Source organism: Miniopterus natalensis, chromosome 1 (genome assembly GCF_054644295.1).
Source record: "Miniopterus natalensis isolate mMinNat1 chromosome 1, mMinNat1.hap1, whole genome shotgun sequence".
NCBI lineage: Eukaryota > Metazoa > Chordata > Mammalia > Chiroptera > Miniopteridae > Miniopterus > Miniopterus natalensis.
Genome location: NC_142081.1, coordinates 101,909,687 through 101,924,889, shown reverse-complemented (window position 1 = coordinate 101,924,889; position 15,203 = coordinate 101,909,687). Strand labels below are relative to the sequence as shown.

Below are 15,203 nucleotides of genomic sequence, written 5' to 3'. Positions count from 1 at the left end.
AATGGCCTTGGGCCACGTAAAAAAGAGCTTGTCAATGGTAGATAAAACATCAGCTCACAGTCTTTAATGTATCTGAGGACACCTTCTGCAAGTTGCTACCAAGGGACAAAATTTCCCCACTCATGCTCAGGAATCTTGACCCTCCAAGGACCCCGCCTCCCCCCAATAATTTGGATTCAAGAATAAAGGACATGTAATAGTAAAGGGTCTGCAGTAACTGGGTCCTGCCAGGCCAGGACTAGCAGAGACATCTTCAGACCTGTCTTCCCTAGATGAATACTTGAGTTCCCTGTGGCCCCACAGGGGAGTGGGTGGGCTAGGCCAGCAAGCCTGAGCTCCCTTGACCTGCCTCCATTTCCTCTCCTCTCACACCAATCTGACGCTGGACCCTGGCCCTTCTCACCAGGAAGGAGGAACCCTAGAAGTACCTCAATCCACGCCGTAAGTATGCTGCTAACTACAGGCATGCCCACGCCAGACATACCCAACTTATCTTTCATCTCTCTCTGAGCTGTGCCAAGACATGGCCCCAGAATCCTTTAACTCCATGCCCAAGAGAGCCCTAAACAATTGACTGAAGCAGGCACATCATATGAAACATGCCTAGCTCTTCTCCATCTTTTCCCAAATGGGGAAACTGAGGCCTGGAGGGATGAAGCAACTTGCTCAAAGCCCTCCTAATTCCCAGACCAGAGGGCAGGGCTACTTCCCCCTCTAGAGGGGCTGATCCAACAGCACCATGAGCAATATCCCTAGTCCCTAAGAGGCTCCTAGGCCTTTCTCTTCACTGCCCTTTACGGCTGGGGATAAGACATCTACCCTTTTGCCACCAGCCCACGGCCCTCTGCCCGCCACCATCCTTCTCCACCTCACTTTCTGAAGTGAGCTTAGTTAGCTGCAAGCTCGCTTTCCCCTCTCCTCCCTGTCTCGCTGGTGTGCAGACAAGCCTGGCTCCCAGTGCAGCAGGCCTCAGCTGTCCGTAATTCCTGCCTTGTGAGGCTCCGTCAGGCGCAGCGATTAGACGGCTGCCTGCTTAATGACAGGGCGACGGCTGCATTCACTCAGAGCTGCAGAAGCAATTACCTTGAAAATGGGGGTCACAGGCCCCACTCATTGGCTTTAATTGAATTCCAATATCTGCCTGGAGCTGCCTTGACCTAACTTGTAGCTTCCTAAATACTACTTAAAGGAAGTGGAGCTAATCTACCCCAATTTCACTCTTTTTTTAGAACTTAAAAAAAATTTTTTCATAAGAGGATTTTAATTCCAAAGAGGGAGACAGAGGGGGAGAGGGGAGGGGAGGGCTCATCCTAGAAAGGGGATGGAGATGAGGAAAGGAGCTGGAAGAGGAGGAATTTCAGGACAGAACTCACAATGTGCTTGCCACCTTCTACCATTGTCAGCAGCCATGACAGGTACTGGTCACTGAGATAAGGACACAGGATGGGGGGCTGAGCCCTGGGCCGGGAGACGGCCCCTGGGCCTCTGCCTGACTTTGCTCCTGAACAGTGTGTGACCGTCTATGAATCACTTTTCCTCTCTGAAAAACAAGGGCCCTGGCTAGACAGAGTTGTGGCTCTCCCCCAGGAGCCATTCTGCCCCTCACAGGAAGGCACTTGGCAATGTCTAGAGACAGTGCTGGGTATCACAATATGTGTGGGGCTGCTACTGGCATCCAGTGGGTAGAGACCAGGACTGCTGCTGGACACCCTACAAATGCACAGCCCACCCACAAAGCACCTGGCCCCAACACTGGGTTAGGTGATCCTAAGACTTCAAACTTTATATTATGATACCTCCCCTGGGGGTGCTGCCTCCCAAAACTCAACGGCTAAAAACACTACTTGCTCACGGTTCCCTTTCTGGGTTCCCCTCTGCCCCTCCCACATAACACATGAGGGTATGCTCCTTCTCCGTCAATGTTACCAGGACCAATGTAACACTTTATGTCCTCCCCAGCAGCATACAGGAGCCGCCATGAAGCTCACACCAGAGTACAGGACCACATAACCATCATGGGTCCCAATGGCGTGGTGGAGGGTTGGGACCCACATGCGTTTCTGTCACTCTGACCTCGGCCTCCGGGCATTCCTGGCCCAGAGGGATAAGCTGCTACACCCCCCCCCCCCCCCCCGCTTCCTTTTACAAATGCAGAAACTGAGGCCAGAGGAAGAGATGAGCCTGCCCAAGGTCACAGGGGAAGAGCCAAAACTAGAACACAAGTCTCCAGTTTCTGTCCCAAAATGAAAAGCCAAGGGTCACCATCTACTCCATCAAGCAGAAAAGTTGGGGGCCTGCAGTTCCACCTTGAAATCATAACCTCACATTAAAAAAAAATGAAGGCCAACCAGACTGTCAGGGCTGAAGGGCCCTCAGCCAACCAGTTCACAGTTTCCCAAGCCTGATTATGCTTCAGAATGATCTGGAAAACTTCAGAAAAAGACTCCCAGCCCAACCTCCAGACCTTCGGAAAAGAACTCTGTGGAGAATCCCTTGGAATCTATATTGTTCCAGAGACCCCTTGGGTACCCTGACCCAGCTGTCTGTGGATGAGAAGCAGTGATCTCACCCACCCCCTGCATTTTATCACTTTAGGGACAAAAGGTGAACAGGTACACCCCAAGGGTAAGAACCTTGACCAAAGTCACACTGAAAAGCTATTTTTTCTCAGATGCTTACCTTAAACATCCTTAGTCTCAACCAAAGTATCAAGCAAGAGAAAGACGCTATTTGCATCCAAGAAATACACTAAAGATTCAAGCCAGGTAGAAGTTGGGGAAAGATCTGGCTTCCTCCTTTCACTGAGGGGTCAAACCAGAAGTGGGCCTCGGAAAGAGCTCTGGGATATTTTTTCCTATTTCCTTGACCTAGAAGGTCAGGATGGCCTAAGTTCCCCAACTGGACTTCACAAGGGCCTGTGAGGATCACTCAGCCAGGCAGCTGAGTGCATGGGACAGCAAGGCCCAACCCCAAATTCCATAGCACACTTCACCTCAACAGTACAGAGACAGTTCTGATCCCAGGTGGCCAAAGAAAGGCAGACCTTTGCCAGGGAGGGGGCACAGGGCAGACAGGCCCTTGGGGTGGAATGAGGAGGCTAGGGACCCCCATCTGTCAGCCTGGCCTTGAAAGTGGTCTCAGGGCCCATTCCCCTCACTGGTAGGGACACCAAAAGTTGAGGGAGGACAGGGATGATAAGGGTAGAGGTAGATTTGAGACATGCCTTTAATTCAGGGACTGGGAAGCAATCAGGGACTCAATGGGGAGAAAGCCCCAAATGGATCCAAGCCCATGAAATGCTTTGGGAGCCAGAGTCCTGGGGTCGCCATTCTTTGAGGCCAACTAAGATCAAAATCAATCTCTGATTATGATAAATGAGAGGAATAAAAGGGCTATACACACGGTGAGAGGCAGATTGGGGAGTCCACGTACCCCGATGATGGCATTCAGCTCCGTCATGGTGACCTGCTTGGCACGTTCCACAGCCTGCGCCACCTGTTGCTGGTGCTAGAGGAAACAGGGCAAGGGTTAACTGTGGCCACTTAAGACAGGCAGTCACCAAACCCCAGCAGAAGGCAGAGGAGGTCCACTACACTGGCATAGGACACAGGTGGGATGGGGACAGGGCATTTTTACATTTTCCTTTCAATCCTTTTCAATGAGCATGTATTACTTTTGTAATCAAAACTTCCCATAAATTGTTTTAAATTAAAACATAAATGAACCAAAAGATGGATATTAGTCAACGGCCTCCCCTCCAGCACACATACAAAAAAACTTCCTTCCATGCATTTGAATAGGAGCTAGACATCAGATGACATTACTGAATGATTATTAATGTTCTAAATGCAGTAACGGCATTGGAGTCACGCAGGGGCCTGTCCACACTGTTAGGAGACGCAGCTGGAGCACTGAGTGGTGAGCTGTCAGGATGTGCGCAGCTGACATTCAAAGGGTTTAGAAGAAAAGTATGTGTACCTGAATATAGTCAAACCTGTTATCTATCTAAATAGAGAGAAAACAAAAATGTATGTCTAGATAGAAAGAGAAAGAAAAGTGGCAGAATGAACACAAACGTAAACAATGAGTCGACACTGGGTATGAAGATGTGTCCATGTTACCTTCGTCAGCTGCAGCAAATGCACCACTCGGGTGGAGGCAGCTACGGGAAATCTCTGTACTTTCCACTCAGTTTTGCTATGAACCTAAACTACTCTAAAAAAAGAGTCTTTTTAAAAAAATCATTTTTCGCTGCATTCATTCCCTTCAGCACTGAGGTAGCACTAGCTTCATATGCAGCTATCTTCCCTACTGGGCTGCAAACTCAGAGGACATCGCTATATCTTGTTTTTAAAGGAAGTCAATAATTTACTGGTCACTACTCTCAGACCCAGGACTCCAGGAGTGAGCTGAGAAGGGCCCAACCACGGAGGGGCGTGGAGGGCAGGGCCTGCCTCAGTTGGAGTAAGCTCTGCTGGATGGAAACAGGCCTCTCAGGCAGCCCACCTGTCCGCCCTGCACCAAGGAGCCTCCTGGGAAACAGGAGCCTCTTCCTCAGATGGGGGCCCCTTACAAAACGGCCTAGAAGGTGATGTGACCGATAAGGCACGCCTTTGGAGAGTACACTGTCCTGAATGGTGGGGTTCCCTTTAGGTACTGGTTCCCTTCACAGGGTCTGTGTGTTGGCACTGACTGGCCAGGTTTCCTTGCTTCTAGACGGTTCCAGGTGTGGAAGTTGGGGCACAGTGAAGCAGAGGGTGAACTGGATGTGGCATGGGGGGCACAAAGGCACCCACTGTCCACTGCTACCTCAGTGGCAGGCCAGAACCCTCCTCCCTGATCTCAGGCAGTAGCAGAGAATCAGTCCTACCAGAAGAATAAACACATTGTCCCTCTGATGTGGCTCCTGGCCCCTGAACCAGCTGGAGAAGACTGTAAAACCCCAGGTTGTCAACTTCAACTTCAGTCATGTGAGTGAATAGGGGCTGGGGCTCTGGTGACACCTAGCCAGCCAGTAGGCTACTTTGGAAAGAAAAGGAGGACACACCAAAAGGTCTTACCTCTTGTGACAGGAAAGGCATGATCTGTGCTAAAATTGTGTTCAGTCTCTTCGCAATCTCTGTCTGCAAAAGAAGAGAGACCTCATGAAGCTCAGGCAAATAAATCAAGGCACTGAGTGTCAGACAAGTCAAAGTGCCAACTCCCCCAAACCACAGACCCTCCGGCTGGCTCCATCTTTTCCACCCTCAGGAGCCTCTTTGCTAAATCACAGCAGGAAGAAATCTTCCAACTCCCTTCAACCAGGCTGCCTACATTTTGGGGAGCTCCAATTTCCTATCAGAGGTGGTCTATCTGTTTGGGTCAGAATCTGTTTGTCTCCTCTGGATGGAAGCCCTAATGAAAAACAAAGCAATACAAAACAAGAATGACCCCTCACACACACCCCACACACCCCAGTAACACCTATTACAATAGGGAAACACAATACAGTGAGGAACAGACTGCTATGCCCAGTGATCTGAATGGTAACAGGAAGACAGGCTCTCAAACAAATCAGGAGGTAGCGGAAGTCTCCAGGGGGCATGTGCCAAAGGGTCCCCTGGGGCCAGCTTCACAAAAGGTGATATGTGGCTTACAGGGTCTCCTGCACCCCCACTTTTCACTGCAGCCTTTCCCTTATATGTGCTGCCCAACCTGAAATTCCACCATTAACACTGCATTTTTTAGGATAAAGCATTGCCTTTCCTAGAAGCAGCTCAGGAGGTAACTCTTTAGATCCCTAAGGCTTCACTGAAGTTGACTGTAGAAAGGATGATTACTTCTCTGTCCCACCCTCTAACACTCCAGATAAGATCACATTTAGAATAATATCAACTGGTTTGGCCACCCATGTGCTATGTGAACCCCACATTAGTTAAAAGAGAGTGGTGCTAAATGGTTAACTGAGCCCAGATGGGAAGGCCTACAGGCCTAAACCTAATAACTGACAAGTCTCACAATTGCTTTTCTTATCTCATTCTAAATCCTGAGGCCACCAGGACTGAGGTCCCAGAGCTGGCGTCAAAGCTCTCATCAGCACACAGCAATCTTCCAGAGACAAAACCATGACAACAGCCTTTAAAAATCTGTGATCATCTGCATGTCAAATGATTCTGGATGAGAAATCCTTGTGCACTTAAAATAAAAACAATGCTGTCTGCCAGCTTACAAACAGACCCTAGACCTCTGGACCTCCGGAGAATTACTGGGGCCAATACCCCCAATCCGGCCACTAAGGAGAACGCCTGTGGTTTGTGAATGGACAGGCCATCCACTAGGAACTGACAGGCTTTTGCAGCCCTGTGTGCTGGGGCTGCTGGCCACAGTGGCAGGCTCCAACACAGGAATCTGCTCACTACATCAGGGTCTCCAGGGTGGGGACCAGAGACTGCTACTCTTTCCTGGAACAATTCTCAGGAACAGAGTCAGGGTTTGTCACTGCGGGCATTTGGGGTGGAACAATTCTTTGTTGGGAAGAGCTGTCCCTTGCATCCCAGAGCAATTGAGTATCAATAATGGTCCCTACTTCCAAATTTCCAGAGGGGTGGGGGCGTATCATGGGACCCATAGCCACATTGGCACATTTGAGGCACACTCCAGCAAGGACATTTATACCAGGGCTCCTCAACCTCAGTGCTACTAACATTTGTATACTTCTTTGCAGTGTGTGTGTGTGTGGGGGGGGGGGGGGTTCTGTGCATTGTAGGGTTTTTAGCAGCATCCCTGGCCTCCATCCGCTAGATACCTGTCATTCATATTGCAAGCAACCTGGGAAGACTACTAAGTAATTATTGTATAAATTATTAATCTAGGTAAGTGGGAAGAGTCAACTCCAAAATAGGGTTCTTTCTCATTTCTGTTCACTTTTTCCTCCCCCAAATCAACTGATAGGAGGGAAGGAGAATGAAGTATGAAAGTCAGGGTTGTATATGGCAGGAGTTCTAGAAACAATCAGCTAGTCTGCATCTCAGTCCAAAGTTTATGGAAACATGAGTCTCTCAAATGTCACATTCATGTGCCAAATAAGAATAGAAGATACATTAAAAACAAACAAAAATAAACTAGGTTCACTGCTTAGGAAGCTCATTGGTCCAAGGCCTCTTACCTCAAATAACTAGAATAACAGTGCCTAGCACATAGTAGGTGCTCAATAAATGTTTAGCCAGTAGAATCTTGCCGGCCTCTCTGCATTTATTTTTCATAGTGGAGTGTTCCCCTGGCCATTGACCTGGGCCTGCCCCGGTGTGGACAGCATCTGCAGGAGGGGCCGTGGTGGATGAACTGTTGACATACTACTGGGAAGTGGGGTAGGCAGCAGCCAAGCCCTTTGCCAACAGGGTAAAGGCCAGATGCACCACAAGCCACCCCAGTGCGTCTCTGGCTGTGGCCCCTCCCCACAGCCAGCAAGGCAGGCAGCAGGTTCTGAAGCTTCCCACTCACTCTGGCCTTCTCAGCAGCTACAACTCTCACAATCTCTGGGGTAGGTGGTTATGAAAAGAGTTCCCAGCTATTACCTACTTCCTCCAGCAGATAGGCCAAGTGTCAGGGTCTTGGTAGTTACAGGACAAAGTAGCTGACCTTCTCCTTCCCCACACCCATTAGCAAACACGCAGTCACAGACTTCCCCTGTGTGGGATCTTCACTCGGGGCCTGGTTGGAGCCTAGCATCCTCTCATTATGAGGAAAAGGGATCTGCCAAGATTTCAGGCTACCAGGTGACCGTGCAGCATCATCAGAGCAAGTTCCCTCTCGGACTCACCGTTCCACCCCTCTGAAAGCCGTTTCTGCCTCCTTCACCAGCCTCCCAACACCACAAACAGGGCCATCGAAACAGCTCCACACAGTTATGGAATGTTCTGGAGGCCTGGGTTCGGCATTGAGGCTCTGTCCGGCGCTTGACCTCGATGCCCTCACTGTGTGGCAGTTAGAACTCTGGTACTCCACAAGACAAGACTGCACAGGGCTGGGGCGGGCAGAGGAGAGGGGGTGGTCTTACACTTTGAGAGCTTTTATAGTAAACCTTCACTTCTCTGTTCTTAGGTCTGGGTTTTTTCTGGGCTGGGGAGAGCTGGGGGTGGAAAAGTATGCAAACCACATCACTCCTGGCTGTAACTGTGCCATCACCTACAACATGTTAGGAGCATTCCCTTCCTGGTCTCACTAAAAAGTGGAAGCAGGGACTGAGACTTGCCTGTCTCTGCACAGGCCACCCAACACTGAGAACAGCTCAGGATACTGGTAAGTCAAAGAATGAACGGGAATACTGTTCACTAAATGATTTTTTTCATGACTTGGTTTTTGTGGGGGTTTTTTGAGGATGGTGATAGCAAGAGGGAAAGCTACTGGAAAGAGAAAGTGGGCTGGACAGAACCACTCTTAATAAACGATAATAATAATGGCTGATATCGGCTGCCCCAGCTCTTCTAAGTGTTTTATGTGTGTAAGCTCACAATCACCCTACCAGGAAGGTGCTTATTAAAATCTCCATTTTTCAAATGGAGAAACTGACATTCAGCAATTAAGCAACTTCACTAAATGACTTCCTACCAAGAGCCAAATTTCCACATTTTGAAAGAGCTTAGAAAAGAATTTTTGAAAGAAAAACTACCATCAGGGTTAATAATCGGCAGCATTTCTGATTAGAGCAGCTGTTAAAACAGAATTTTATCCAACTCAAACAACAGTTCCAAGAAGGGAAGAAAACAAAATCGAGATGTGTGACTTCAACAATCGGGACAGTCACCAACCGCAAACTAGAAGGAGATTGTCGACTGCAAAACTCCTTTTGGCAGCTCAGGGCACTGTTATCACTAAGGCCGCCCTCCATCCTTCCCTCCATCTCAGTCCCGCCAAACCACCGCCTGTGAGCCAGAGCCTCAGACATGAAGCTGAGAGGAGGGGTGCCTGTGGCAGAAAGACTGCTTCCTTTGGAAAAAGGTGTTTGGGGAGCCTGATGCTGCCTTTGAAAGTTTCTTTTCAAGTGTGGTTCAAAAACAGCTCTGCTGGTAGGAAAACAGTGTTGCTCAGAAGGAACTAATCTACTAGACACAGGCACTTCAGAGAAACGTGCACGGAGAACCTGCAAAATTCTGAATCTGAGCTCCCAACTGGGAGCTTGGAGTAACATCTGCCCTGTCTCTGTCGAGATTGTTAGACAAATAAATGAGGGGAACAAGATAGTGGGGGGCAAGTGTAATTTCCCAAAGAACAATCTGCTCAACATGCCTTAGGAGCTCCCATTTGCCCCATCATCTCCTCATTAAAGCAGGACCTCTAAGCATCTTGCTGTAAACTGAGGGTACTTGAGCATTCTAAAAGTATATTTTTCTCTCCCAGCATGCTAGCATCCACTTTGCTGCTGTTTACAATGCCTGGGCCTTTGACCCAGGACACTAAATTAAGGGAGATGGAATCTGCTAGTGGTCCTCACTCCCAGCAACCTGTTACCCCTGGCCTCACCACCCAGCCAGGCTTTGGCTTTTTTTTTTTAATTTAGTTGATTGCTCAAGGCACCGCTGATAGCCACTTCCATTAGAGGTCTCTCCACTATTTAGTTTTATACTACCAGTCAGCTCTTGAGAATGCACACTTCTTTTTAACCTCAGCTGAATAGAAACAAGGAGAGAGAAACCTGCCACTTTAAAGAACATGTTATGACCCAAAGCCACACAGAAATTACCTGACCTCTATTCCCAGCTCTGTCTCCATCTAGCTGTGTGGCTTTGGGCAAATCACTTCCCTCCGTTGGGCTTCAATTTTGTTGTCTGCAAAATGGAGGATGAACTAGATAACTTATAAGATCCAGAAGTCACAATTTAAATAGTTTAGAATACTAAACATTCCTGAATTACTCTGTGACATGTCACTTCCTCTGTAAAGTTCAGTAAGACAAGTGCACGCATGACATGAGTTTGAAGGACGAGCAAAGCAGCAAGCCACCTTGACATGTGGATGGTTGGTACGTGGTGGGCTATGCTGCGGCTCGGTCCCAAGAACCATTCTTCATAGCAAGGAACCGTTCAAATGTGACCATCAGCAAAGCTGCACACAACTGTCAGAGCACTGATGTCCTAGATCTGTATGTGTCAAGCCACTGGCTGGGTTCTCTGATTCACAAGGAAAGACTGGTTGTGAGCTGAAGGCAGCCAGGCAAAGATTCAACATGTATCATATAGTGGGAAGTAACAGCAATTCCCATGTCTCAAGACAGCGAAGGGGCTGCCACAAGGCTCCTGGTTCACTTCTACAACAAGGATCCTTTCCTGGGACAATCGAGGTGGTGTGTTATGAATCCAGAGACCTATTTATGGATGTGTGTGAGAAAAATAAGATGAGGAAGAGCTACCTGTCTACATGAAAGAGTTACACTCCCAAGCCATGTGGAAATGGTGGTTTCCAACTCAGCTCTGGGTGGCATGCCATGTGGCATCTGGAAAGACATGTCCAGTGTCTGGACCTCAGGTCACTCTTCTTCAAGCATGTATGTTTGGTGTGGAGACACAGTCCGCTCTGGGGTTCTTGAATTTGAATCAGCTTTAATCTGACTCAAGTCCTGGGGTGTTCAAAGTGAGTCTGCTTCATCTTGAATTAAAATCACAGGGGCACAGGGAGGTTGAGGGGTTATGCAAAAGAAGGAGGCTCCAGCAGCCAGGTGCCACAATCACCCAGCAATCAAATAGTGGAAGATTCCAGAACAATGTTTTGGGCAACTTTAACTTAAAATATCCCACTGCATTTCTTAGGCAATTTTAAATTGATAGGCCCTCAATTACTGGACTACAAGATGATATTCCTTGCCAGGCAGTTTCTCCTCAGACCAAGCTAGAATAAAGCAGGTGGGTATTTCATCACTGGTGGGAGGGAAGTCCCGGGACAGGGAGGGGTGAGACCTCCAACACATGCTGGCATGGCATCCCCAGGCCTCACTCCATCCATGCCACAGGCTCTAGGGGAAAGCAGTGCCAGGGTGTCTTTAAGAAGGGGGCATATAAATGATCCACTTAGCAGCTGAGGGAGATAATGACCCCTGTTCCTGGAGGGGCTGAGGAGGTTTACATCACAGATCACTCAATGATAGGTGAGCCTCTTTAAAGGCCCTTTTAGCACTGACATATTGATCAAATTATATATAACTACAACACCATTAAGTATTTATGCTTCCGAAGAAGGCTGCTGAATTCTTCATGCTGGAAGGGCTTTGTACAAGAAAAGGCCCAGTCCTGGTGTGACCCTGAAGACCTGTCTCCCATGGGAGGGAATGGGATGCTGGCTAGCACCAGACTCCAGGTCCTTCACACAGGGTAAGGGTAGCAGTGAGGACACAACACACTCACTCCTGCCCAGCTAGAACAGAGTCCGGGTGCTGAGTACGTGACATCGCCCCTCCACAATGCTTCCCTGAAAGGAATTTGCTTTCTCTTTCTCTCCCTACCAGAAATCTCAGATGTTTTCGGCCAAACCTAGGGGATAAGGGAATTGGGAATAGTAAGGCTGAGTGAGGAGGTGGGGGATGGTGAGGATAGATAAAGATTCTAGGCCACTGACCTTAGAAAGAGTTGACAATGCAAAATCCTGCATTCCAGTCTCAGGTATGTCCTGTACTTGGGCCTCAGTTTCCGTTACACAAAGGAGGCAGATTTGGGTCCAATATAATAATCTCAAAAATGAAATAAGTGCTGTACACAAGTGAGTGCCCTATCCTCAGGAACATGGGCTAGACACAACTCCAAGGGAAGGACCTGGGCCTAGATGACAGCCAAGTCCCTCCCTGGTTCTAAGACTCAGACTTTCATTTCTCAGTCTCTCAGTTTCCATCCACCAAGCTTCCTGTTAACAAGATCCAATAATCTTTACATATTTGTTCACTTTAATTTCTTGGTTCCCAAACACATTAAATTCTGCTTGCCTCCCACCCCCACTCTGGGAGAGTGCCCTCAAAGAACTTGCTTGTGCAGAAAGAACAGGGGAAGCCTTTTCAGATTACACCTTCCCCTCAACACTGCCCATTCATCCCAGGCACTGCCACTCCCCACACCCTCCTCCTCAGAAAACCCCCTCCCCCTCCCCCACCTTCCCAGATTCCATTGGCCAACTCCCACAAGCAGGAAAAATTCTCCGTTCATCCCTTGGGGTTGCCATGGCAAACCCCCACCTAATCCCCCACCTAATCCCCCATGGAACATTATGCAAATCTCCCCTTGCTCCTAAACAGGCAGTAAAAGTCATATTACCCCTGCAGAGGCAGCTCCTTAAATTTTGGGGGTCTCCCCAAGAGGGTAATGCTGCAAATGAAACACTGGCCATGACTTTAAAAGGACAGGGGCTCTCTAGGAAATCTGGGTGGCAAGGAAGTGAAAATGAGGTATAGGGGGAGGGGACAGACTGTGGGTAGAAACACAGCTCCATTTTTTCCACCTACCACCAAGTTCACAACCAAAGAGCATGTATGTCTGTTCCTTAAAGGGTCAGAGGGTCCTGTCATCCCAAATAAGAATGGCAGGAGTGGTGGCATTTCATAGGCCATCAAAATAAAAATCAGTTATTAGAAACTTGTTTATATGATCAGCTTCCTCTCAAACCCACCTCCTCCCAAACCACCATCCTAAGGGGCTAGGATGTTTTCAGAATCTAAAACAAAACAAAACAACAGTTGAAGAGCTGTGAACAATGGTTATCAAGGATTTAGAAGGGCAATGAGATAAGGCCTCCAGGCCTAAATAGACACCCAAGGCTTGACAAGCACAGTTTACTAATTCACCTCCAAGCCACTGACCTTGCTTCCTGCTACTCAGTTCCTTCCTGTAATTCAAATTCAGTGTGCTTACCATGTGTCCCCATTCCTTATTCCCCCACATCTGTCTTATCATCTCTCCTCTGAGCTCTTTTCTCACCTCCCCCTTTCTTACCCTCACACTTAAACTATCCATAATGTGAGATGAAAAAAAATGCTTTAGCTATATTAAACACACTTTTAAAAAAAGGTTTATGCACATTTCTTTATACAAACAACTTTTACAGCTGACAGGCCTCTCTCAGAAACCTGAGAAAGCAAGCCTTCTTTCCTTCCCAGAAAGTTCATAATGCTATACAGGATTAGGGAGAACCCCAACCTGGAACATAATCCTACTCGAGTATCCCACAAAATGCACACTGCACATGCAAGTACAGGGTCAAGCAGCATGCAGGGCTCATGGGCCTCAGTGAACACCAAAGGTCCTGCTCCTCAGGGCACTCACAGCCTTGTCAATCCACTCCTCTCCTCACCCCACCAGCCCCAACTTAAGAAAACAGCCCTCCAGGGCCCTGGAAGTATGCAGGTCATCTTCACACCCCAGGCCTATCCCACCCGGCTCTGTGCTCTGATGCTTTCATTCTGGTGTTTGCTTGCACCAGACCCAAATGCCTATTATCTTAGGTTCTCAAGATGAAAATGTCTAATCTGTTTTATAAATAATCAAATGCTACTTAGGGTTATTTTATTATAACCAATAATATCTGGAAGATCCAAATTTCCAAACTCTTTATCCTCAACAAAGGCCTCCTTCCTAAGATTATTTGGTAGTGGTGGCAGCTGCCCACAACCCCCAACCCCATTCTTTGTCACTCACATGATGGGTAAATAAAGGACAGCCTAAGTAAGACACACAAGCCAAGCCCATCACTGCTCCTAGCCTTTGGCAGAACAGCCAGCCTCTAAAAGAACAGGGCGATGGCCACAACCAGACTCCAGACTCTAGACCCAACAGGGCTTGCCTGGCTTCTCAGTCCCACTCCTGGTCTTTCCCAATGCTGGTAACGTGGCTCTTTCTATACCCTTCAAAGGATGCAACTGGGTAAGGGGAGCTTTGGTGACACTGGGTTAAGGGAGCCTCTTCCAAAAGGTTGTTGCATCTTCAAAGTAATCAAGTTGACTCGGGTGAGGGGAGGGAGGTAATTGTTCTCAGGCAAAATCTTCAGGACTGAGTAAATGGGACCCCTGGGTAACTCCCTAAGCTTGGATGAGCCTCCACTTGAGAATATAAACTCTTCCCCACCCACCCTCACATTTCACAAGAGGCCTCCGCACAATAACAGCCGCCTAGAATCTGATTTGAAAGGGGCTTAGCGGTTCCTGGTCAGACTCTCCAAAGGGAGGACCCATCCCCCACAACCCCCACAAAGGTGGCCTCAGTCTAAGCATTCAGTGACAGCTAGGAAGCCAGCCTGCCAACTGTGCTGTGCTGACTATGCAACTTCCTTAGCAAACAAAAGAACTCAAAATCAATGTTGGTGAGAAGCGCCAGGTCCTAAGGACCCTCAGGTGGGGGGGAGGGGGGGCTGGCCCCTGGGATTTGCTGTCTGCAAGGGGTGACTCAAAGCAACAAACCCAGGGAATCATCCTTATTTATGTGAAGGCAGGAAACGTCCCCTTCCCAAAGTTTCTCCTAGCCCCAACTTAAGGAGGAACATTTACTTTGAAAGCCAAGAGAAAGAAAAGAAATAGCCAATGGAGAAAGGCAAAGAAAGAAAGGAAGAAAGCATCTTGGCTGTGAGTCTCAGAGAGCATTTGTTGAAAACAAGATATTGTCCCTTTAAGCATATAAAAACAAGGCCCTTGAGCACGCAGTTCTCACTCTGGTACACAATTATGGGTGCTTTCAGCTGTCTAGCACTACTTCAAGTGCGCTCTTAAACCAGACTGTCAATGGCATGTTGAAAGCTATTTTGCTGGCTGCTATCATTAATAGCAAAGTGGAGAGCTGGGCTGATGAGAATTAAATATGGGGGAGGGGGCGGGTCACAACCAGTCATTACAGAATTACCCATATGAGGAAGGAGACAATGCCACATTAGGAAATAAAGTTCAACCCAGCATATTCCGGTAGGGGTGCAGAAAGGGGAGGCTGCAGACACACAGAGCATCCCCCACCCCCACCCCAGGCAGATGGACTCGAGCCAGCCTTGGAGAGCCATATGGGGACGCAGGAGCCACAGAGTCGAGAGTGTGTGAGCAGGAGTCCTTGGAGATCCCTGCTGCAAAATGTCACCACCTCGCCTCACTCCCCAAGTGGAACCCCCCCAACACCACTCCGAAGACTTGTGGACTTGTGGCTTCCGGAACACAGTCACTGCCTTTCCACGCACTGTTGCCACTGCTGTAGGAGTCTCCAATGCTGGCTTCTGCC

General features: G+C 48.5%; 1 protein-coding gene across 9 annotated transcripts in view; it reads right to left on the bottom strand.

Annotated features, from left to right (window-relative positions):
• Window positions 1-15,203, bottom strand: part of TLE3 (TLE family member 3, transcriptional corepressor) — a 44,144-nt gene that overhangs the window by 20,712 nt on the left and 8,229 nt on the right. For 5 of the 9 annotated variants that reach the window (XM_087824741.1, XM_087824749.1, XM_087824743.1 and 2 more), the window contains exons 5-6: window positions 5,061-5,123; window positions 3,403-3,507 (exon numbers count right to left, since the gene is read on the bottom strand). In XM_087824741.1, the coding sequence (XP_087680867.1) occupies window positions 3,403-3,507; window positions 5,061-5,123 (168 nt within the window). The remainder of the gene's footprint in view (window positions 1-3,402; window positions 3,508-5,060; window positions 5,124-15,203) is intronic. The other 4 variants (XM_087824757.1, XM_087824770.1, XM_087824764.1 and 1 more) reach the window with 1 other exon arrangement.